Source organism: Exserohilum turcica (genome assembly GCF_000359705.1).
Source record: "Exserohilum turcica Et28A unplaced genomic scaffold SETTUscaffold_4, whole genome shotgun sequence".
In the NCBI taxonomy this organism is placed as follows: Eukaryota; Fungi; Ascomycota; class Dothideomycetes; order Pleosporales; family Pleosporaceae; genus Exserohilum; species Exserohilum turcicum.
This window is the reverse complement of record NW_007360247.1, coordinates 2,134,183-2,158,111: the sequence shown is the minus strand read 5'-3', so window position 1 is coordinate 2,158,111 and position 23,929 is coordinate 2,134,183. Positions and strand designations below refer to the sequence as shown.

The following is a 23,929-nucleotide window of genomic DNA, read 5'->3' as shown; positions in this document are numbered from 1 at the left end:
ACAGTCTTTACGTCAAACATCAGGCATGCAGCTTATTCGCCATCGGTAGAGCTTTACGACTACTACTACTACTACTACTACTACTCTGCACCAGCTACGATACCGCAATCGGTTAGTGCCGCCAGGACTAAGTACTACGACTTCACGAAATACATACGACCAACATCGACACCAACATCATGATTCTCCGGACTTCGCGCAGGATTGTCCTGCTTTCTTTTCTCACATTGCTTTTCATATGCGCCATGCTACGTCAGAACCCGTGGGCGCAAGAAAGAGTCTATGACAACATTCGCCTGTACAACTCGGAGAGGAGACCGGCAGAGCAGGAGATTTTGCACGAGAGCAGTGACAAAGACCAGCAACTGCAAGGCCCTCCTCCTGCTGAAGATGCCTGGCAACATGCCCTGCCCATGCCTGGCCCACACCCAACCGCCCAGCATACACACAGGCCAACCAGCGCTGCTCCAAACCGCCTGCCGCCTCCCATGGAGGCTTCGCGCAAGCCCATGCCCGAGGCGCAGCCCACAAAGGCGTACCCGCCATGGGTCACTGCGCCGTCGAGGACGGGTGAATTCGTGCCTCCCACCCCGCGACCTACTAACTTGAAGGAGTACATGACGAAGATGCTCAAATGGCCCCGCCCGAGCTGGGACGGTCACTGGCCGCCGTTCAAGGACTACATCAACAAGGCCTACGACCCAAATCGCTGGGAGCATTTTGACATGTAAGTAGCATGCGCACAAAACGCAAATCAGTGCTGACCTCCCAGGGACTGGCGCATCTACGACGCTGGACACGACAAGCTGAATGATACAATTGCCTCTGACCCAGTTGCCTACAAGCCCTTCCCCAAGTACAACACGCCTGGGTGGAAGAAGAAGTGGCACGGCGAGTATGTGGCCTGCTTGGGCCCTCGCGGCATTCCGCTCAATGAGAGCACCGACGATGAAGTTCAAGTCTATCGCGGGGTCCCCGAGGACTTTCCCCCTGTGTATGCCGGTGGCTACGACGTCATTGGCCTGGATGACGATGTTTGCTTCGACCGGTATTCGCGCTATGGCCCCTACGGGTACGGCGACGACGAGTTCCCCGAGGTGGTCAAGAACTGGAAAGCGCCCCAGTTGGTCCCCGAGTGGTCCGAAGTAAACTGGGGCGCGCTGCAGGAAGATTGCCTCAGCCGCAACAAGGAGCGATTCCGGCCCGGGGCAAGATCTCCCGTTGTCAAGATTCCCAGCACCGTTTTGCCTGAGCCCGCCGTTGCTTCGTCTGCCTTTGCCATCCCGACCGACACGAGCAGGAGCAACATTGAGGTCAGGGACAAGCCCGAGAAGAAGTACCACCACCGCACTGCCGTGCTCATCCGCGCATGGACCGGCTACAAGTACGAGGAGAACGACATTACCGCCATCCGCGCCATGGTATCTGAGCTCTCGCTCCAGTCTGGCGGCGAGTACCAGGTCTTCCTGTACGTGCACGTCAAGGACCGGAATCTGCCCATCTTCGACGACCAAGACACATACGACCGCATACTTACCGAAAACGTGCCCGAGGAACTGCGCGAAATTGCCATTTTATGGTCCGAATCCATTTTTCCCAAGTGGTATCCCCATGTTGGAGACTGGCAAGTTTATTGGCAGCAGTTCATGTGTCTACAATGGTTCAGTCTTACACACCCCGAATTCGACTACATCTGGAACTGGGAAACCGACGCGAGATATACGGGACACCACTACCACTTTTTTGAGAAGATTGGCGAGTTTGCCGACAAGCAGCCCCGGAAGCTCTTGTGGGAGCGCAACAAGCGCTACTATCTCCCCAGCATCCATGGCGATTACCAGTCGTTTGTCGAGAACACGCACAAGGATGTGCTCAATGCATCTGCCCATTCGCTCATCCCACCGCCCGTCTGGGGACCACGCCCCTGGGCACGAGCTGACCCCCCGCAAAAGCCCCTTGGACCCAAGCCGCCCACGACCATGGAGGAAGACAACTTTCAGTGGGGTGTTGCTGAGCCTGCCGACTTCATCACCCTGCTTCCCATGTGGGATCCGCGCAATACCACGTGGTCGTACAAGGACAAGATCTGGAACTACCTCCCCGGCGTCCGGCCCATTTTCACCCCCGAAGACGGCCAGGCCGATTGGTTCACGCATCCCGACTTTGAGCAAATCGACCGCCGCACATTTATCAACACGGTTGTGAGATTCAGCAAGAGAATGCTTCAGGCCATGCACGAAGAGAACCTGGTCGGCCGCAGCATGCAGGCTGAGATGTGGCCGTCGACGGTCGCGCTCCAGCACGGCCTCAAAGCCGTCTATGCACCCCACCCCATCTTCACGGATCGCCACTGGCCCGCCGCCTACACGGAAGCCATTTTCGACACGGCCAACACAGTCAATGAGGAGACGGGCGAGGCGCTCGAAGCCCGCCAAGGCGCATGGACCGAAGAAGGCGACTCGCCCTACAACCACGACCGCGAGTACAACTTCCAAGGTTGGAGCTGGTACTACGCCTCGCGCTTCCCACGCAACCTGTACCGCCGCTGGCTCAACTGGCCCATGGTCAAGCAGAACTGGGGCGAGTCGGAGCGCGTCGACGGCGGGCCCGGTAACGATGGTGCCTTGGAACAGCGCCGCATGTGCATGCCGGGTATCTTGCTGCATCCGGTTAAGAAGATGGCCAAGGAGCAGGCGAAGCCTTGATCTCCTCTCTCCCACACGCATATATACTCTCTCATGTTCTGTGCTTGGAGAGAGGATTAAATCTTAAAGAAAGAAAGAAAGAAAGAAAGAAAGAAAGAAAGAAGAAAAAGAAATGGATTTTGCTGTGTTGAGATAGCTGTTTTGCGTGAGCGTGAGCGTGAGCGTGAAGGGTATACACATCATCACACTTTGACACACTCAGAGACAAAACCGGTTTTTTTGGACAAGCAACAGTTCTCATGTGCTGTGCTTGGTTTCTTTCTTTTTCTTTCTTTTCTTTTTTCTGGCTGGCTCTCTGACTGACTGACTGGCTGGCTGACTGGGCTGGCTGACTGGCTGACTGAACGCGGTTCCATGTGTCTTGACGCACGCATGCTGCCGCTGTCATTGGCACAACCGAAAAGCAGCCATGTTCAGCTTTCTTATTTTCTGCTAACCCCCCTTTTTCTTTTCTTCCGAACCGAACCGAACGACCGTTGAAACGGGTTCCTCCTTCTTCTTCTTTTGCACATATATCTTTTTTCTTTTTCTTTTTCTTTTTCGAAAGCTGGAGTGGATAGGATAGGTGCGTGTTAAGGCGTCCATTTCGTTTCGTTCGTTTCGTTCCGTCGACTCGGAGTTTTACCCCTTGGGGGACACACAAATCCTTGTGTTTGTCGTTTATGAATTTCCCTACTTTTTTTCTTTTCCTCTTCTCCTCTTCTACTTTTCTCGGGAGGTTTTTATTTCGATTCTTCTTTTTCTTTTTCTTTTTTCGGGGCTCAACCCCCACATGTGTGTGTGTGTGTGTGTGTGTGTTGTATCAAGGGAAACTCGCCTTTCTACCTGGGGGTAAGCAGCGGGAGGGAGGGGGTTTTTTTTTCTTTTCCGTCGTTGTAGTGCAACTGGTGATATAAATTAGACAATCATCCATCTCTGTAGCCGTAAACAAACAGAAAAAAAAATTCCTGAAATAGGAAACTCGAGAGAAAAAAAAACAACAACAACAACAGCAATAACAGTATATCTTCACGTGTATTGTTTGTGTGATTGTGACCCACAAAGTGCAGCTAGCTACGTATGTATGTACAGTGTGGAAATAAGTACGTACGCCATTTCTCCCCACTCGTGATGATTCTACGTCCAACATGCCCGCTGGTATTCAACTCCTTATCCCCTCGAGCTGGAGCTCAAGCTTTCATGAACATTACACTATGCTAGCATGAAAAAAAAAACATGAAATAAATTGCTATCGTTGATTTCCGCCTCACGTGTACGTGTTTGGCTACATTGAAGTTTGAACTGCCCTCGCTTTACCTACCTACCTACCTACCTAGCTAGCTAGCTGCTTTTCGCGTCGAGCGAATGGCGTACTTACGTACGGATCTTGGATGTGTATCTGGTATTTTGTCTGGAGACTAGCTGGATGAAACTGGATAACTAGATGACGCTGGAACACTGGGAACTGAATAAAGTGAATGGGATTGCGTGCACGAGTGAGGTTGAGAGTGAGAGCGAGACAGATAGAGTAAAAAGCTTCCAGGATGGATGGACATGGATGGGAGAACGCTACAGTTTGGCCATATGATGAAGACGTCATGAGACGAGACTTGAGGTAAAGTAAGTAAGTAGTCAATTGGAAAGAGAGAAAAAGAAAAAAAAGGCCATCTCCGTATACGCATGTGCGTCTAATGATGCGCGGAATCTTGTATCTACTCGCCGCTTGCCTGTATTACCCGCATTATTCCATGGTGCAAGTACGCTGCGGGAGGAAGGGGGGAAACGGTATGCTGGGGGGGGGGGGCTGGAGACACGTTGGACATGGAGTAGCATGCTGTGTTACATGGCTTGCTAGGAAAATAAGGTAGATGCATGGAGCAATGGTATATGCTTAAATGGGGCGTGGCATATCGCGAGACACAAAGTACACTCACAGCACAGCGGAAATACAGTATATGAAGCAACATGGCATGGACAGTAATAATACAATTAACATTACCAACTAACTAACCACATATATATACCCCTCCCAGCGTTTCCAAAACCGAAATGAACTTGCAGAAGAGTACGCGTTTACGCGACCTGGATCTGAGACCGAGTTTGAAAAGTAATGTATGTAGGGAACGTAGGAAAAAGTTGAGTATAGTGAGTGAGTGAGTGAGTGAGTGAGTGTGTTCCGAGGGCGGGCGGGCGCAGCGAGCGTGGGTTTGTGTGACATCCAGGCGAGGTAGAATCAAAACCGGAAAATAAAAAAAAAGGTAGGTGGCGTAGCGTATCTTCGTCTCTGCAAGTATATGGTTTGGAACGTTGGGTAGATAAGAAGGGAAGGGCGTTTATGGAAGAACAACCTGCAGTGTTTGCGCTATGCTGGGTGTTCCTGTCTTGGAAACAACAAAGACGTAGTAGGAGCCTGGGATGAGGATTCCGCTGTCGGCGGGGAGGGTAGCGGTGTAAGTGTTGCCGTTGACTCTGACGTTTTTAAGGGGGACGCGGCGCTGGTCGGTGTTGACGGAGTGGGTGGCGCTGCCGATGCGCATGAGGACCAGGGAAGCACCGGCGCTGGCGCTTTGGAGCTGCACGGTAAGCTGGCCGCCGACCTTGACTTTCTGGGCGCTGAGCCAGGCGATGACCGGGCGGGCGGCGGCGGAGCCGTCCTGGTTGAAGAGGTAGGGTGGAGAGAAGATTTGGCCGTCGCGGTGGTCCACCAGCTTGTTGCAGTTGGCAGAGCTGCGGCCTATACCTGCAACCCAGCAGAGACCACCACCGCCGGTGAAGACTCGGCCATCTGAAAGCAGGATGCTGGTCGAGTGGTAGTTGCGGGGGACGGCCTGGGGGGCGAGTACAGTCCACTTCTTGGTCACTGGGTTGAAGAGCTCGGGGAACAGAGCGCCGTCGTCGTCGGTGAAGACCTTGGAGCGGCGCTGTCCACCGCTGACAAAGATAGTGCCATCAGGCAGGATGGCGGCATTGGCGAAACCACGGGCGTACGTCATGTCAGGGGCACGCTCGACCTGGGCGGGCGTGTTGGGCTCGCCGATAGTTATAAGGTGGGCGCTGGTGTAGGCGTTGGAGTCGGTGTAGTCCTGAGAACCACCAGCGGTCAAGATCTTTCCAGCAGTCGCATCGTACATGGCAAAAATACCGCACATGGCATCGACAGTGTCGCGTGTACCAGCTGCCTTTTGGGCTCCCGTGCCAGTTGTTCCATACCAGTTCATGTTCTTGCTGGGGCCAGCTTGGAACACTGACTTGTTCTTCCAGCCAAAGAGCCATGCGTGGTTGTCTTCACGCCAGATACCCTCGTGGTCGGTGGTGAGCATCGGCGTCACATTCGCGCCGGGGAGAGCAGTCCATGCGTTGGTAACAGGATCAAAGACCTCGCCGTTCTTGCCCATACGCGGACCGGAGTATGCGCCTCCAATGGTGAAGATGCGGTTGTCCGATGTGGTGCAGGCTGATTGGTAACCACGAGCCATTTTCCTGGACGAGTTAGCACATGGGTAGAGATATTGCTAGCGACAACATACATGTCGGGGCCACGCGTAAAGGTGTTTGTGTCTGGATGGTAATCGCTAACGGTGGATGCATCTGATCCGCCTTGGATCACAAGTCGTCCATCCTGAAGACGGCTCATACCAGGGCAGAACATATCGTGGTGAGTGTTGCTCACTGTACGAGCGGAGACGGCTCCACTGCAAAATCGTCAGCATAATTTGGTGCCTCGAGTTCTACATGAAACCTACGTGTGAAAGTTGTAATCGGCAAACTGTGTATATCCACCAGCGCCGCCAAAGGCATCTGCGCCCCAACTGGAGAAAACCAGGAGTCGGTTCGAGACTGGGAATTCAGGAACAATGTAGGCGGCGACGGGAATTACTGGGAGGCGGATGAGATCCGACCATTGTCCATCCCTTGCAGGGACCTTTGGCTCGATAAGTTGCATCACATCGAAGCGCTTGTCGGTAGACCAGATCAACATGTTGGAACGCGCATCGGCTTTGATATGGCATGCAGACTCGGCTGAATCGTATACTGCTGCTTTGCACGTAGTCCTGCTGGCGCACAAGTATGCACATTGTTCAAAGCTCTGGACTCGTGGGATAAGCTTCTCCGTTGGTCCGCGGAGATTCGTACCCGGGCAGACGCTGTATTGTTTCTGGCACATCGTGTTAACATATGGCACTGCTTCCAAAAGCCACTCATAAACTTACCCTGTTCCTGTGGTAGGTTCCTTCGTTGGCAGGACAGCGAGCAATGTTGATTTGTTCGGCCTGGATGGTTTGGAAGCGAGCGCTGTCAACCCAGTCCAAGCCAGTGATTTCCTTGAAGTGACAATTCTTGGTCTGTGTGTCGTAAACGGCTTTGAAGCACTCAGCATCCTGGTCGCAGAGCTGTGCACATGCCGTGGCGGAAGCGATGTTCCGCGTCACCTTTGACGTAGGTCCAGTGAGGTCAGTTGCAGGACATATTCGGTACCTGACGCCTTTTTTACCAGTAAAGACTGTGTCTGTGCCGGGGCACGCATTAAGAGCATTAGTAGATTGGAAAAGAATGGCTGCAGAAAGCACTGCAAGAAGATTTTGGACCTGCATCCTGAATGTCAATATAGAGTACAGCGCCTGGAGAAGCCGTCCGAGTTTGGGGCGCCAACATCCTATATACGTCTGACATCCGGCCTCCCGATTCAATACTCGAACGCCGCCATCACTAGACCTGAGCAGTGGCTAGTGGTGAGACATGGAACGGAAGGGCTATTGACCAAGCTTCCGAATGGGCAAAGGAAGAATGAGAATGGCACTGCTCGCGAATAGCTACCCTGTAGGCGATCGTCCGTAAGCCATTACTTTACTTTCGTTAAATAGCACTAAAAACCTTTAAGAGCAAATTACAAGGGTCGACTGTCAACGGTAGCGGGCCGAAACCCCTAGCTGGGCTAGTGTCGATACTATGACTGGCAGGCCGGACCTTCCTAGAGTCATGCCAGTGGCTGTGCCTCAAGAATAACAATCCTACGCACAATTCGCGCATAGGGGGTAAAGTTACTTTCTGTGGCTCTAGTTAGACTATATACTTCTTTTCGTAAAGCGCTAGTATTACTTAAAAGATTGTATACTATATAGTAAGATATATAAAGAACTTTATTAGAACTAAAAAATATCGTTTTTATAGAATTAATTTTTTATATCATAAAAGTTATCTACTATATATAAAAAGACTCGTATATTAAGAAAAATATCTAGTAAAAATGATAGGAATTTTTGAAATAATATTGATTGATTAAGAGATAGAAGAAATAGTTTTTCCCTTTTATATTAGATTCTATTAGTTTTTAATAAGAGAAGTCGTTTATAGTTTAAAAGAAAAGCTTAGTAATTGTTTGCTTTATATACTTTATAACTTAGCCATAGGTTTTAGTATACTATGTTAGAGATTACAAATTAGTATTTTTATAAGGTTACTCTCTAGTAAGATTATATATAAGAAACTAGCTTTAATTATAATCAAAATTAATAGTTTTTTAGGTTATTATGAGTAATAACAAATTAAAATAAAATTACTTTACATTAGTTCTGTCTTAAATTTATAAATAAACTAGAATAAACTAAAATACTTATACTATATAATACTATCACTTAGATTATACTTTATAAGTTTTACAAATAGAATAAAGCTTCCAAGTTGATAGTATAAGTAGTAAAAGATGTATATAATTTTAAAAGTTATGTAAGATTTATAATAAGAAAGAGTATATAAGTTACTCTATTCTTAAAACTCTATTAATAGTACAACTTATTATAACTATATACCTTAAAATTAAGCTATGAGAACTAGCGTGGCAAATAGATCTACACCTCGGGATCTCTTTTTCCACAATAGCTCTCCAGGTACTAGGCCTAATTAGGCAATTAACTGCTTATTTCATAACCCTTATTAAGATCTTCAGCTTACTAGTATAAAGTAAGACGCTAGCTATAATAGGTAAAAGGTTATTAGCCTACCTACCTTGCCAAGACTTGGGTCTCCACATGCTAGCCCGAAGGGGTATAACTTATTATCTATTGTAGCTAGTGTCTTACTTTACACTAGTAAGTTATAGATCTTGATAAGGGCTATAAAATAAGCAATTCATTGCCTAATTAGGCCTAGTACCTGGAGAGCTATTGTGGAAAAAGAGATCCCGAGGTGGAGACCCATTCGCCAGTCTAGCTAGGGGGCTCCTAACTAAGCCTCCTCCTGTGGCTAGGAACGTAGTTCCTAACAATTAGTATATAATAATAGCCTATTTAAGTATATCAATCTTTATAAAAGTAATACTTCTTCTTTTTTATAATTTACTAGAAAATATTAAGTATCTTATACTTAACTCTACCTAAGTATACTTATAAATAGTATAGTTAACTTAACTTTTTTTCTCACTTACAACTTGTATCACTTAATTCTATTTTCCTTTCTACTATAGTTTGGCAAACTTTATTTTTACTTATAGTTAATACAACTTGTACTAAGTTACTAGATTACTATATCATTCCAGCTTTATATAGCTATATCTAGTAAGCTCTATTTATAATGATATAATAAGCTACTATTACACTAGTAAATACGGAGGTGACTGTCAAAAGTTCTTGCTAGCGCCACGCTAAGCCGCCAGCCTATCGGCCCGACTATTCTTGGCGCCCACACCAATTTTTTGAAGCTGGCGATAGCTTGTATACTCATTTTTTTTGAGTGTTTTTGATCTACCATGGCTCCAAATACGGATATATCGATCCGCTCTTTTATTGTTGCATTGAAGTCACCTTTTGGTGGCAAATCTACACGCGAAATCGCAGAAATGACAGGCATATCGCCGCGTACGATCGACTCAATTTATGGTAGAGCCTGCCAGCGAGGCTTTGAGCCTAACGCACGCCTAATTAAGATCCTTTCGTAGTACCTCGAAGATGCCCCGCGCGCAGGCCGCCCTCGTAAACAAGAAGAAATACACGACGCTACTCTTAAGAACGTACGCCGCGATAGGTATGGGAGAGAGAAGAGCTGCGCTGATATTGCTGGTGATCTTAGTGTTCACGGCTACAACGTCTCGTCGTCCACCGTATGGAGAGTCCTTCGAGCAGCTGGTTACAACAAGATGAAGCCGACGAGGAAGCCTGGGTTGACGACGAAGATGAGACAAGAAAGACTTGAGTGGTGTCTTGCCTATAAAGATTGGACACTTGAAGATTGGAAGAACGTTATTTGGTCAGATGAGACTTCTGTTGTTCTTAACCACCGTCGCGGTGGCTATCGTGTGTGGCGACGCCTGGATGAAGTCTTACCAAAAGTGTTATCCGAGAGCGGTGGAAGGGCTACTCTGAATTTATGTTCTGGGGCTGCTTCACGTACGACTACAAAGGTCCTTGCCATGTCTGGAGGCCTGAGACTGCGCAGGAGAAGAGAGACGCCGCTCTCCAGATTGAAGAGTTGAATAAGGCTCTAGAGCCTCTCATGAGAGAGGCGTGGGAGCTTACAACAGGCATAAAGAGGCTTGGATTACGTAACAAGCCTGGCAGAGTTCCACAATGGAGATGGGTAAAAGAGACGGGTAAGCTAGCTCGTGAGAGCAGTCGTGGTGGCATTGATTGGTGGCGTTACCAGACTCAAGTTCTTATCCCAAAGCTAATTCCCTTCGCAAAGGAGTGCCAAAAAGAGAGACCACGTGTCTTTGTTCAAGAAGATAAGGCACCTTCGCATACCCACCACGCTCAAAGAACTATATACCGAAACGCTGAGGTGGAGCAGCTCCCATGGCCAGGCAATTCACCTGATTCTTAACGCTATTGAAGCAGCCTGGCCATGGCTCAAAAGAAAAACAACACGAAGAGGCGCACCAAAAAGTCGGGCGGAAGGGACAAAAGTATGGCAACAGTACTGGGATGAGCTACCTCAACACTAAATTCAAGCTTGGATAGAGCGTATTCCGTTTTATATTTAAGAAATTATTAAACTTGAAGGTGGCAATGAGTACAAAGAGGGGCGGCGGGACCGATCTACATAGCTTCGGCCCTATTTTCGGCGGTAATCAATGCACCCCTGTCAGCAAGAACTTTTGACAGTCACCTCCGTAAGGATAGAGTTTCTATTCTAAGTATAGAGTTTGATTATATCAGAAGAATCTTACGTAAGAATAAAATTAAGTAATTTAAACTCAGGGTAAAAGTAGAGCTAGCGTAGTAGTATATGATATAATCGAGCTTATTAGTATAGCGGCTTTACTAAAATTAAGTGGTTAGTAATGCTAGGATTTTTAACTAGCGGCAAGAAACCTTACCCCCTATTTCTAAGCTGCCACTAGAGGTGCGGTGGTGGTGTACGCGCCGAAGCAGCGCCGTGGGACGTTGCCGATTGGTGCTGTCAATTACCATAACGCTGGGTGAGTAGACGAGAGGGGCTGCTCGCGTATCAGCAGTGTAGCTGTAGCCGCTATACAGTGTGCACGTCGTCACCTTGACGCTGTCGCGATGCTGTTAGGCGGCACGCCAACCCTAGTATCCTTTTTTCTTTTGAAACGCCAAGGCTATTTTCGATTTCATCCCTGCGCTCATCAGGGTGATGATGTCTACATGGAGAACGGCAATTGAAAACCCACTGTCAGATTATTGCCCCTGTCCCCACTGCATGAGCACATGGGGAAGCTGTCCGCACAGCCTTGGAAAAGACCCAGGTAGCTCGAGCTATATTTTCAAAGTTATGCCCCGAAGCTCTTTCGGACAACGCAGCTTTGACTGAAAGATAAATCTTATCATGTTTACAAGGCGCCACGCCAGGGGAATCAGAGAGATTAACTTTTTTGCCAAGATTAGTCCAAGAGTTGGAAAATAGAAATCAGTCCATGTATCGTCGTTCAAATTGTCGGAACATCGGAAGCCTGACTCGAGTTACGATCGCGTAGATCAGGATGGTCGGCGGGATCGGTAGCAACAATCGGTCGACCCAGCAGATGGAAAGGAGCGAGCCTGCGTAGAAAATTTCCCAAGGTGCTCTCGTAAGACACAGTCACATTTAAGCCTGCAACTGTAAATTCACCAACTTTGCTCCGGCATCGCGCCCCAATTCGGTACGGGCCAAGACCACTGCATCCCGTTGAAGCTTGTGGGAACCTGCACAGGTGCAACGGGAAATGGGTCTGTCGCGCTGTAATGGAGGCCCATGTTACCAAGATCCATAGACTCGGACGTGTATGAGATGCCGTTATCAGAGCCCACGGCCTCACCCGCCAATTGTGTTTCTTGCTCCATCACAGAAGCTAATCTTTGCTTGATCTGCGTTATAATCAAGGGCGGCTCGGCGTGTGGCGCCACTGCGGCGCGCGCAGTCCACGCCTGGAGCACCAACCCTGAGAACATTGCAAAGAAAGGATGTTTGAATCGCGTGTCGTACGGGTTCCCCTTTGCATAGATGTCTAAGAAGCGAGCAGAGCAATTGTCGCTCATGGCTTGCCAAGCAAGGTCCGCGTGGTCTGACAGCGGCCGTTGTTTCAGATCTTGGACCAAGTGGATGTAGGCTGGGAAGGGGAAATGTAGGTAGATGAGCCACCGGAAACCTTTGATGAGATCAGATCTCATCAACATGGTGTCGCTATCCAGCATGGTGCGAGCAAGTGCAAGACCGGTGTCGCGCTGCTCGCTGTTTTCATGCTCAGGGCCGGCTAGCCTGGTTGCCAAGTAGTGTCCGAACCGGGTCTTTGCCAAGAAAACACGAACCCACCAGATGGTCATATAGTGCAGAGGAATCTGCGGGTCGCATTGCGAGAGATATTTGCTCTCTAGCATGGACTCGAATTTTGCAATATCTTCAAGTTCCGAGCAAGAGTCACCTGGTGGCTTCCTCACAATATATTTCATGACGGGGTTGACAAAGTCCAAATGAGAAGGACTATGCCGGGTGAAGTCACCGAGCTTGCTACGCACCACGGCGAACAATGCTTCTGACGTAGTGCTCGACTCGGCCGGTGGAGTCTTCATTTCGTTCCGCAGGCTGAAATCGTTGACGCTCCGCGGGGTCTGGCAGTCCCACGTGGGTATCAACGTAGCAGTCTTGAAATCTGTCATTTCCGCAATACGACTGTCAAAAAGAACAAGGGACCACCACAATCGACGCCGCTATACAAAGTCAGCAAGAACAGACAATGGAGCTTCCACTGCATACTAGCTCGGCCTCAAGAGCGGAGTGCCTGGCATTCATAACCTCCGAGTCGATGCCGATTCGTTGAGCAATGCGAACTGCAGTGCTCAGCATACACGACAGCGCGCGGGGGTCAGTTTCTGGCTTGAGTGATATCTGAAGTGGCTCATTAGCTGGCTCGTATGCATTACCAACGTTGTACAACTCACTAGATATAGGTGGAGGGCTGTCAAGCATTCTCGGTTGCTAGATTTCAGGAACCCACAATTGAGCAACGCCTCGCGCGCCCCCAGCTGATAGCCTCTGATGGCATCTATTCTCGATACGCCGAACACGGCGCGGCATTCATCTTGGTCCAGACTATTGATGGTAACGCAGTATATGCCGAACATGAGGGCTTCCAAGTTGGGTTCGATCTTTGTCACATCGCTAGCAGCATCGATGATGCGCGCTTGAAGAGTAGGTGTATGCGTCAGTTTCAGAATGGGGTCTATGTTTTCCAAGTAAGATTGCCAGAGTTTGAATATTTGTGCCTGGCTTGGATGGAGGGTCGAAAGCTCTACTCCGGCGGCACGTGAGCAGAACAAGAGATGCTCGCTACGGTACATTCCCCAGTTGAAGAGCTCGTCCCACGCTTTGACGACACTGCGTGGCTGAAGAACGTGGTCTTCACGGTCAGTCTCGTCCGATTCGTCGTCGCTTCCCTGGCTCTCGCCGTTATATGGGTACTGGAACTTGACGTGGGTCAGTGAGATGGCGGCAAGAACAGGAGGCGCCTCACCTTGGGATCCATGGCACGCCAGAAACTCCTGAGAAAGTTAATCATGACGTACTTGTTCATAAGGAGGTTACATACTTGGCTTGCGTGGTCTCGGTAGGCGCTGGAGCTGGGCGTGACGGCTCAGCCGTGCGCTTGGCTATCTCATTGCCTCGATCGGCGCCTGTGTGCTCTTCATTTGGAGAGTTTGTCTTGGAAGATTCGCGCGTTTGAGGGGCATGCAGCGGCTCGAAGGGAATGTTGTTTTTGCTCAAGAGGCCTTCGTAATGGCGGAGGCGTTCCAGCAACTCTCGCTCGGGGAACCTGCGGCGCCTCTGACGGGGAACGGCTGCACCCGACAGACACTGAGCGCCCGCTTTGGCGCAGTTTGAACATGGAGACTTGCGGTCGCATTTGACCTTCCGTTGGGCGCACAGCACACAGGAGAGCACGCGTTGTGGCTTACTTGCGGCGGGTGCTGGGGACAGAGCCGCAGCACTGTGCTCGGGGGAGTGCATGCCGGACGACATTGTTCACTGCAGGGAGCACACTTGGTGCCAAGGCGGGGCTGGTGGCAGACGAAGCCAAGATGGGCGCGGCGGGTTCGTTACGAGTTCATCAGGAGTCGGGTGGTGTTGAGCATCAGGCAACCCTCGCTAGGCCCAAACGCTGCCTATTCCCGAAGCGGCTGCGCGGAGCAGCGACACCACGAGCGCGTTATCGACGCGCCATGTATCTATGTATCCATGTATCTATGTACGTGTTTTGGAAGCAACTCTCGCAGCAAGACAAGAGTGCGCAAAGGAGACGGCTCGTAGCCCCTATCCTATACGGCCGTTTGGAACAGGTACATGACGTAGGTATAGACAGGACGTGCATCTCAGCCTGCAAAGTAAGCAGCATCGTCTTCTGCCTTGCCGCACTCCCTATAGTCATCCTCCGATTGCAACAGCAATTTCTTACAGGACCATCAGTTTGAAAGTCGCTCAGAGACATGCATGACGTGCCTCTTTCACACTACCGCACGGCAACCCTCAAATCCGATGATTACTCACAACAACCCCAAGTATGTACTTATATAAACACCCTGTTTTGAAACTGCGCTTGATATGGTTTATACGATGGTGGGCGTCAATTGTCCTTATTACCGCATCCACTAATCTAACGTGCCTATTTCCAACCCCCGTAGGCCATGTGGAGGGCATCGAGCCTACTGCGGACCGACGATGGCCGGTAAATGCCTTTGTCTTAAGTATCCCCGCGCATTCCCCGCCAACATCAGCCCTAGACATGATAGCCAATACCGACATCGGAACAGGGATACAATCCTACCCAATATTAGCGATAGATAAAGAAACAAAACAAGCAATACACCGTGCATTTCTTTGCCTACTAGATTGAACACCACCAGTACCACCACTACGCCGCTACGCTGCTCAAATCGGGCCGTATTCCTCTCCAGCACCAGCATAATGCCGTTTACCGCGCTTTCTGACACTGATGTTTCTACCCTGCTGTCCAGCCTTACCCCGGCCGACGTGGAGAATCTGACCTCAAGACTCAACCAAGCACTCACGCGATACTCGTGTAATGATGAAGTCCCCTACCAGCCACATCGCGCTCATGTCACCCGACCAAATGGCCAAGTCAGCCTATTCATGCCTGCCACGACGCCGTCGTCCATCGGCATCAAGATTGTTGGCGTCGCACCATCTCAAGCCCCGCCTCCAGGGGAGAAGCCCAAGCCTGCGCTCAAGAGCGTCCTCACAATCTGCGATGAGTTCGGCCAGGCTCTCGGTGTGCTGAATGCGGCAGAGCTGACGGCTTTCCGCACAGCGCTGGGCAGCATGCTGTTGTACCGGTACAGAAAATCTACAGAACACATTGTCGTGTTTGGAGCGGGGAAGCAGGCCGAGTGGCATATTCGACTGGCGGTTCTCCTCAAGGGCAACGACATTAGAAAAATCACCATTGTGAACCGGTCGCCGGCACGAGCCAACGAGCTGGTCGAATCACTGGCAAAAGCAGGAGTCGCTTCGTATATCCGGATTGAAGTTTTTGAGCAAAAGGAGAATGCGCTCGAAGGTTTGGTCAAGGATGCCGATGTCATGTTCTGCACTACTCCCAGCACTACGCCTTTGTTCCCGGCGTCGTACCTTGCATCGGAAGCAAGCAAACCGCGCTTCATCTCTGCAATCGGGTCGTACCGTCTCGATATGCAGGAACTCGATCCTGCGTTGCTTGGTCAATTAACGGATCCTTCTGGGCCCTTTGCGTCGCAAGTCTACAACGCCTCCATCACTGTTGACAGCATCAAGGGATGCATGGACGAAGCGGGAGAGCTGATCAAAGCAGAGATTGCGACGGAGAAACTGCTAGAGGTGGGCCGGATAGATGCATTGAGGGAAGATGAGGCTGTCAAAACGTGGTTAAAGGACGGGTTTGTGGTGTACAAGAGTGTTGGCGTGGGGGTCATGGATATTGCCATTGGGCAAGCTCTCATGGAGCTGGCCAAGGAGAAGGGGGTAGGAGTGCATCTAGATTGTTTTTGAGACATGGATTGCCTGCAAAGACTGTGGTGACATTAGCATGTCACAGCACTCATGGCTGTAGATGGTGTAGAAGCTTGCCAAGAGAGCACGGCTATAGACGAGTGTAGCAGGATAGCAATAGCCCCGTATGGTTATCTTGGCTTGGCGTGAAAGGCATACTCCACACTTCTCCATGGGCTCACCCTTAATACATCGGATAGCCATGCGCTGGGTGGTTTTCCCGTTTCGGGCCGAGCTCGGATTGGCCAAGGAGTTTCTGTTTAATCGAGTGTGTGGTGAGCGCAAATGAGCCCACATACCGGACAGAGCTGCGATAGCCGCACTGCCCTCTGTCCGAACATATGCCTGCGACTGTTACTTAGTATGTATAGATATTTTTGTGAGGGCAGAGATGATGTCATGATATGGCTGTCTCGATGGAGGGGCGACTCAGGCCGTACTACGCCATGCCCCTCACCTACTATTCTGCAGCAACTCCGCCTGGTGGCCATGGCCATGGCCCGTCATCCCACAGTCTCAATTTCCAATATGCAGACGAGCAAGTGTCGAGCCTAGTGTCGCTCTGGCAAAGGCGCCAGGATAGAGAGCAAGTAGCGCGAGCGACGCGGTGCAGCCCAATGGCGGCGTCGCGATTTTGCCCCGCCGAAATTTTTGGGAGGTCTTGCACCCCGCCATGTGACGACGCGCCCGCAACACCATCGCTCCTGTCTTCGGACACCCCGCGATACCGACCACAGACTTCCAATTAGGCGTCGCTCACAATGGCGTCGAACGAGGATCCGTACCTCATTCTCCCAGGCTCGGCCGCCCACTCCGACTTCCGCCTGCAGCGCCTGGCGCAAGCAATCGGCGCGAAGCAGGTGCGCTCGCTGTGGGTGCACTTTGTCAATCCGCTGAGGGAGCTGGCCGACGACGAGTTGAAGACGCTGCAGCAGATTCTGCACTACGGCGAATACCCCGACTACGACGACCGCCTCTCGCAGACGCTCCTCGACGCACTCCACCGTGGCGGCGAGCCTCGTGATGCCGACACGGTGCTCTTCTACGTCTGCCCACGCGCCGGCACAATTTCGCCATGGAGCTCGCTGGCCTCGATGATTGCGCGCACATGCACCCTCGACCAGGCAGTGAAGCGAATCGAGCGTGGCATGGTCATCGCAGCCACCTTTGAGCGCACCCTCGCGGCCGACGAGATCCCCCAACGCGACCAGCTGTACGACCGCATGACGCAGACCATCAGCCGCGCTGCGCCCAACCTCAACGACATCTTCGGCGAGGGCGAGCCTGCGCAGGCAACCACCATCAGCTTCGACGAGTACAACAGCGCCCATGCTGCGCTGGAGCACGCCAACCGCGAGCTGGGGCTCGCCATGGACAAGTCAGAGATCGACTACCTGGTCGAGGCATACACGCAGGAGCTGAAGAGAGGGCCTGTAGACGTCGAACTGTTCATGTTTGCCCAAGTCAACTCGGAGCACTGCAGACACAAGCAGTTCAATGCCGACTTCACCGTCGACGGCATGCACAAGTCCATGTCGCTGTTTGGCATGATCCGGAACACGCACCAGAAGAACCCCCAGCACGTTGTCAGTGCATACAGCGACAACGCTGCTGTGCTGCAGGGCGAGGAGGCGAGCTTCTGGGCACCCAACGACCTCACGGGCGAGTGGGCCGGCACCAAGGAGACTGTGCACATCCTCTGCAAGGTCGAGACACACAACCACCCAACTGCCGTGTCCCCATTTCCTGGGGCAGCCACCGGATCTGGGGGTGAAATCAGAGACGAGGGCGCTGTTGGGCGTGGTTCCAAGCCAAAGGCCGGTCTCGCCGGCTTCACTGTCTCCGACCTCAACATCGAGGGCTTCGAAAGACCATGGGAGCTCAAGGATGTCGGAAAGCCTGCGCACATTGCCAGCAGTCGCGACATTATGCTCGAGGCTCCCATTGGCAGTGCGCAGTTCAACAACGAATTCGGTCGCCCATGCACTACTGGCTATTTCCGCACCATGCTCATGCGTGTCTTCACAAACGAGAAGGAGTCGGAGATTCGAGGATACCACAAGCCCATCATGCTGGCAGGTGGCGTCGGCACAGTCAGGCCTCAGCACGCGCTCAAGGACCCGGACATCGTGCCCGAAGGCTCTCATCTTCTCGTCATCGGTGGTCCTGCGATGCTCATTGGTCTCGGTGGTGGCGCAGCCTCCAGCATTCAGTCTGGCGAAGGCAAGGTCGATCTCGACTTTGCTAGTGTGCAGAGAGGCAACCCGGAAGTGCAGAGGCGGGCACAGGAAGTTATCGACACTTGCCGTTCCATGGGCGACAAGAACCCCATTCTCTTCATCCACGACGTGGGCGCCGGTGGTCTCTCGAATGCACTCCCTGAGCTTGTCCATGACTCTGGTCTCGGTGCCATCTTTGAGCTACGCGAGGTGGACAGTGCGGACAAGAGCATGAGCCCACTGCAAATCTGGTGCTGCGAGGCACAAGAGCGATACGTACTAGCAGTCGCCCCCGATCAGTTGGACCTCTTCAAGCGCATCTGCAACCGAGAACGCTGTGGCTACTCGGTCGTCGGCAAGGCCACGAAAGAGCAGCGCCTTATCCTGAAGGACAGGGACTCGAAAGAGAACCCGACTCCCATTGATCTTCCCATGTCTACGCTATTCGGAAAGCCTCCCAAGATGTCGCGCATTGTCGAGAGCCGAAAGCTGAGACTGCCAGCCTTTGACAGTACCCTCTCTATGTACACCCCCGACACACCCAAGGCTGACCTGGTCGCCGAAGCCGTTGATCGAGTACTTACCCTGCCATCGGTGGGCTCAAAATCATTCCTCATCACCATTGGAGACCGAACTGTCGGTGGTCTTACGGTCCGCGACCAGATGGTTGGCAAATGGCAGGTGCCAGTAGCCGATGTCTCTGTAACGGCTACATCACTGCTTGCCGGGGTTAAGACAGGCGAGGCCATGGCCATGGGAGAGAAGCCCACTCTTGCGCTCATCTCTCCAGCAGCATCCGCAAGGATGGCTGTGGTGGAATCTCTCATGAACATTGCGGCAGCCAGTCTCTTCGACAGGCTTTCCAGGGTCAGGCTTTCAGCCAACTGGATGTCAGCAAGCAGCCACCCTGGTGAGGGTGCAGCCTTGTATGAGGCAGTCGAAGCCATTGGCATGGATCTTTGCCCCAGACTGGGCATCTCCATTCCCGTTGGAAAAGACTCGATGAGCATGAAGATGAAATGGTCAGAAGATGGCCAGGCAAAGGAGGTCACAGCACCCATGTCTTTGGTCATCACAGCCTTCGCACCTGTCGACCGCATCGACCGCACATGGACGCCTGCCTTGCAGCGTTTCGAGAGTGTTGGTGAGACGACTATCATGTTTGTCGATCTGGCGGCCGGCAAGAAGCATCTTGGTGGCTCTGCTTTGGCTCAGACGTTCGGTCAGGTCGGCGACGAGGCGCCTGACGTCTATGACGCCGACATCATCAAGGACTACTTTGACGCCATCGAACAACTCCACGAAGCTGGAATCGTCCTCGCCTACCACGACAGATCCGACGGTGGTCTCTTCACGACGCTTGTCGAGATGGCATTTGCTGGACGATGTGGCATTGAAGTCATGCTGGATGGCGTTGCGGCGTCAAGCGAGCCCAAGGACGTTTTGGAGGCGCTGTTCAACGAAGAGCTGGGAGCTGTCTTCCAGGTCAGGAAGCAGGATGAGACTGCTTTCAACCGCTGCTTCGCTACCTGCGGACCACCACCAGGCATGATCAAGAAGATCGGACGCGTACCCGAAGCTTCGAAGCAAAACATTTCTTTCTACGTTGGCACACAAAATGTCTACCGTAACACTCGGCAGAAGCTCCAGCAACGCTGGGCCGAGACGTCGTATCGCATGCAGAAACTCCGCGACAACCCTGTCTGTGCTGACGCCGAATTCAACAGCATCCTCGACGACAAGAACCCGGGTCTTTCGTACAACCTGACATTCAAGCCCTCTGAGAACATCATGCCTTTGATGTCCAACCTCAAGTCGCCTTTCACGGCCAAGCCTCGTGTGGCTATTCTTAGAGAAGAAGGTGTGAATGGCCAGGCTGAGATGGCATTCGCTTTCCACCAAGCTGGCTTCTCCGCTATCGACGTACATATGACCGATATCATCACGGGCCGTGTGTCGCTTGCAGGCTTTGTAGGCCTTGCAGCGTGCGGTGGGTTCTCGTATGGCGACGTACTTGGCGCAGGTCAAGGTTGGGCCAAATCCGTGCTCCTGCACCCCAACACACGTAAGGAATTCCAGGACTTCTTCACGCGCGCCGACACCTTTGCGCTCGGTGTCTGCAACGGCTGCCAGTTCTTGAGTAAGCTCAAAGAGCTGATTCCTGGTGCGCAGCTGTGGCCAAGCTTCGAGCGCAACGCGTCTGAGCAATACGAAGCGCGTGTCTGTATGGTCGAGGTGCTCGATCCCAAGGGACCCAACACTCCGCCATCCGTCTTCCTTCACGGCATGGCCGGCTCTAAGCTTCCCATTGTTACAGCGCACGGCGAAGGTCGCGCTCATTTCTCGGCCTCGGTCTCTTCGCCGTCGAGCCCGCAAACGCTATACAACGAGAACCTTGTCTCTCTTCGCTATGTCGACAACTACGGAAAGCAGACTGAAGAGTACCCCTACAACCCCAACGGGTCGCCAATGGGCATCACTGGTGTGAGAAGCACAGATGGACGCGTGCTAGCACTCATGCCGCACCCTGAGCGAACTATTCTAAAAGAGGTCGCAAGCTACATCCCGAAGGATACGGAGGCTTGGGGCGAACTGGGACCTTGGTCTCGCATGTTCAAGAGCGCCAGACGATGGGTAGGATAGATACGGTAAGGGTCAGTGCATGATACATGACGGCGTTATGGGAAAGGTTTGAGTTGCATTTTATGGTACACAAAAATAAGAGACGTTCAACTTTCAAACAGGTCCATCAAGAGTATTACGTCGACGTGTGCAGAACAATTGACGATTCGTTTCATATACAGACTTGACTCTATCCATCGAGGGCTTAGTCGATGATTCTGCTGTTTGATACTAAAGCTAATTAGATTTTTAGTTATGTTTCGGGAACAACAAGAGCAAGGCAGATAGGCAGCCACTGGACTGTTCGTCAAGGGTATTGAGAGATGATGTTAAAGATAGGTAAGAGATTTAGATTAAAATGCGTAACGCGTAGAGGAGTAATCCATAATGTACAAGTCAACACTCTCGTCAATCAGCCGTCCACTTAGCGAGTAGGGTACTCATCGTCACCACCGTTGGCGCCACCGTTGGCACCGCCACCGACATCGGCACCAGCTCCGGCATTTCCACCAACACCAGCTCCAGCTCCACCGTGGGCACCACCGCCGACAGATCCGCCAACACCAGCACCGGCGTTGCCACCGACACCGGCACCAACGCCTCCAATGCCGCCAACACCGGCACCAACGCCGCCGTGGGCACCACCGCCGACAGATCCGCCAACACCAGCTCCGGCGTTGCCACCGACACCAGCACCAACACCGCCAATGCCGCCGACACCAGCACCAGCACCGCCGTGAGCACCGCCGCCGACAGATCCGCCAACACCACCGCCAACGGATGCGCCAACGCCAGCACCAACGCCTCCAATGCCTCCAATGCCGGCACCAGCACCGCCGTGAGCACCGCCACCGACACCAGCACCAACACCGCCAATGCCGCCGACACCAGCTCCAGCGTTGCCACCGACACCAGCACCGACGCCTCCAATGCCACCGACACCAGCTCCAGCGTTGCCACCAACACCGGCTCCGATACCGCCAACACCAGCGCCAACACCGCCGTGAGCACCTCCGCCAACGCCGGCACCAATGCCACCGACACCAGCGCCAACACCGCCGTGAGCACCTCCGCCAACGCCGGCACCAATGCCGCCAACGCCAGCACCAACACCGCCCTGGGCACCGCCACCAACACCGGCTCCGATACCGCCAATGCCAGCGCCAGCTCCGCCCTTGGCGCCTCCGAGGATTCCACCACCGAGGATTCCGCTGCCGATGCTGGTAGCACCGGCGAGAGGACCACCGAGGATGCCAGCACCAAGACCAGCACCACCGTGGGCACCTCCGCCAACAGATCCTCCAACACCAGCGCCGCCACCTACACCAGCGCCGCCGCCGACAGATCCGCCGACACCAGCTCCGGCGTTGCCACCGACACCAGCACCGACACCACCAATGCCGCCAATGCCAGCGCCAGCTCCGCCCTTGGCGCCTCCGAGGATTCCGCCACCAAGGCCAGCGCCACCGCCAACGAGGCCGCCAACACCAGCACCGAGACCGCCGAGGCCACCGATACCAGCACCTGCACCTCCACTGGCTCCGCCAAAGATTCCGCCGCCGAGACCGCCTGAGCCGCCAACACCGCCGTGAGCGCCGCCGCCAAGGAGGCCACCGACACCAGCACCAAGGTCACCAAGGCCGCCCTTGCCACCCCAGATGCCGGCGCCGATACCACCTACACCAGGAAGTCCCAAGCCCAGGCCTCCGGATTCACCTCCGGAGTAGCCTCCAGAGGGAGAATCTCCATAGGAAGGACCGCTGCTGGGGGTACCGGGGGTGGGGGGAGATCCAGCGCTACCAGTAGGACCATTGTTGGGCTTGTCAGGAGAAGTGCCACTGCTGGGAGTGTTGGGGGGAGGAGAGCCAGCGCCGCCGGTAGGGCCATTGCCGGGCTTGTCTCCTTCAGGCTTGTCGCCCTCTGGCTTGCCAGGAGAACCAGCACCGCCAGTAGGACCGTTGCCAGGCTTGTCACCTTCAGGCTTGTCGCCCTCTGGCTTGCCAGGAGAACCAGCACCGCCGGTAGGACCGTTGCCAGGCTTGTCTCCTTCAGGCTTGTCGCCCTCTGGCTTGCCAGGAGAACCAGCACCGCCAGTAGGACCGTTGCCAGGCTTGCCAGGCGACGAAGGGGAACCTCCAGGGCTTCCGTAACCAGGGCCGTTCGGGCCAGGCATGGTAGGGTAGCCTCCCGAGATGCCAGTCGACATAGGCACAGAGGGCTGAGGCTTGGAAGGAGGAGCCGCGCCATATTGAGGGCGGGGAAGAGCAGTGACGACGGTCACGAGAGTGAGAATGTAAGCGTACTTCATTGTTGCTTATTTGGATAGTAAAATCGAGAGAGCCTAGTGAAAAAGATTGTCGAAAGAAGGCAGGGAGCCGATTAGTGTTGACCGAGTGTCGTAGATTGGATTACTGAGAATCGAATGTAAAGCGAATGGTGGTGCTCTGCACAAAGGCAAGATAGTACGAGAGATAAAGAGAGAGGTAGTGGGAGAACTCAAGATGAGAAGCGAAAGTGATGAATGTTGGTGGTGTGTAATCGAGGTCGAGCCAGTGCATCTTATACTCGGAGGCTGGGTGATGGAGCATGATGGACTCTCTCGCCAGGCAAGCTCATGGCGTTGGATACTTTGCGCTAGTAGCTATTCTGGTAATGTTTCGAAACATGGGGCTCTTGCGTCAACGAAGCTATTGTTTTCGAGAGGATACAGACCAAAGCGTGTTAGCATGCCAAGGTCGTCTAGCACCAGACGGTTTCATCGTGGGAGCTACCCACTTTCGCGGCTGTTCAGTGAGTACATGGCATGCGGCGGGATCGACGTTGGTGCTGCAGGGAGACGGGCGCTGATGCTCGCCAGGGGAGTCGATGCGAACTTCTTGCCGCCTAAGCTCTTCGACACAACCAAGTGGACCAAGCTCCACTGCGGGTAGCTTT

General features: G+C 52.7%; 7 protein-coding genes across 7 annotated transcripts in view; 4 read left to right on the top strand and 3 right to left on the bottom strand.

The window, feature by feature from the left end:
* Positions 1–179: 179 nt before the first annotated feature.
* On the top strand, positions 180–2,705 carry SETTUDRAFT_92831 (uncharacterized protein; the record flags this gene model as incomplete). The annotated part of the gene is made up of 2 exons (XM_008030432.1): positions 180–727; positions 773–2,705. The coding sequence occupies 2 exons, from the start codon at positions 180–182 to the stop codon at positions 2,703–2,705; spliced, it is 2,481 nt and encodes an 826-aa protein (XP_008028623.1).
* A 2,110-nt stretch (positions 2,706–4,815) lies between these two features.
* SETTUDRAFT_119413 (uncharacterized protein) lies at positions 4,816–7,276 on the bottom strand (the record flags this gene model as incomplete). The annotated part of the gene is made up of 4 exons (XM_008030431.1): positions 4,816–6,164; positions 6,212–6,376; positions 6,428–6,840; positions 6,896–7,276. The coding sequence occupies 4 exons, from the start codon at positions 7,274–7,276 to the stop codon at positions 5,018–5,020; spliced, it is 2,106 nt and encodes a 701-aa protein (XP_008028622.1). The 3' UTR covers positions 4,816–5,017.
* A 2,767-nt stretch (positions 7,277–10,043) lies between these two features.
* On the top strand, positions 10,044–10,496 carry SETTUDRAFT_93327 (uncharacterized protein; the record flags this gene model as incomplete). Its single annotated transcript, XM_008030430.1, has 1 exon — positions 10,044–10,496. The coding sequence occupies one exon, from the start codon at positions 10,044–10,046 to the stop codon at positions 10,494–10,496; it is 453 nt and encodes a 150-aa protein (XP_008028621.1).
* Positions 10,497–11,334: 838 nt separating this feature from the next.
* On the bottom strand, positions 11,335–13,558 carry SETTUDRAFT_119412 (uncharacterized protein). The gene is made up of 3 exons (XM_008030429.1): positions 13,055–13,558; positions 12,870–13,001; positions 11,335–12,823 (listed from the first exon to the last, which is right to left on the bottom strand). The coding sequence occupies exons 1-3, from the start codon at positions 13,451–13,453 to the stop codon at positions 11,744–11,746; spliced, it is 1,611 nt and encodes a 536-aa protein (XP_008028620.1). The 5' UTR covers positions 13,454–13,558; the 3' UTR covers positions 11,335–11,743.
* A 1,516-nt stretch (positions 13,559–15,074) lies between these two features.
* Positions 15,075–16,154, top strand: SETTUDRAFT_93761 (uncharacterized protein; the record flags this gene model as incomplete). The annotated part of the gene is made up of 1 exon (XM_008030428.1): positions 15,075–16,154. The coding sequence occupies one exon, from the start codon at positions 15,075–15,077 to the stop codon at positions 16,152–16,154; it is 1,080 nt and encodes a 359-aa protein (XP_008028619.1).
* A 749-nt stretch (positions 16,155–16,903) lies between these two features.
* On the top strand, positions 16,904–21,082 carry SETTUDRAFT_119406 (uncharacterized protein). Its single transcript, XM_008030427.1, has one exon. The coding sequence runs from the start codon at positions 16,916–16,918 to the stop codon at positions 21,014–21,016; it is 4,101 nt and encodes a 1,366-aa protein (XP_008028618.1). The 5' UTR covers positions 16,904–16,915; the 3' UTR covers positions 21,017–21,082.
* Positions 21,083–21,326: 244 nt separating this feature from the next.
* The window catches only part of SETTUDRAFT_164484 (uncharacterized protein), a 3,278-nt gene continuing 675 nt past the window's right edge, over positions 21,327–23,929 (bottom strand). Inside the window, exon 2 of the mRNA XM_008030426.1 lies at positions 21,327–22,995. Within this exon, the coding sequence (XP_008028617.1) occupies positions 21,420–22,995 (1,576 nt within the window). The 3' untranslated portion in view covers positions 21,327–21,419. The remainder of the gene's footprint in view (positions 22,996–23,929) is intronic.

Bases quoted from the DNA above. Each gene is read 5' to 3' on its own strand.
- SETTUDRAFT_119412 (XM_008030429.1), bottom strand. From the start codon at position 13,453: ATGTACCGTAGCGAGCATCTCTTGTTCTGCTCACGTGCCGCCGGAGTA. The intron at 13,002-13,054 runs GTGAGTTGTACA...GAGCCACTTCAG, and splicing joins CAGCCCTCCACCTATATCTA to ATATCACTCAAGCCAGAAAC. The intron at 12,824-12,869 runs GTATGCAGTGGA...GACTTTGTATAG, and splicing joins CCGCTCTTGAGGCCGAGCTA to CGGCGTCGATTGTGGTGGTC.
- SETTUDRAFT_119406 (XM_008030427.1), top strand. From the start codon at position 16,916: ATGGCGTCGAACGAGGATCCGTACCTCATTCTCCCAGGCTCGGCCGCC.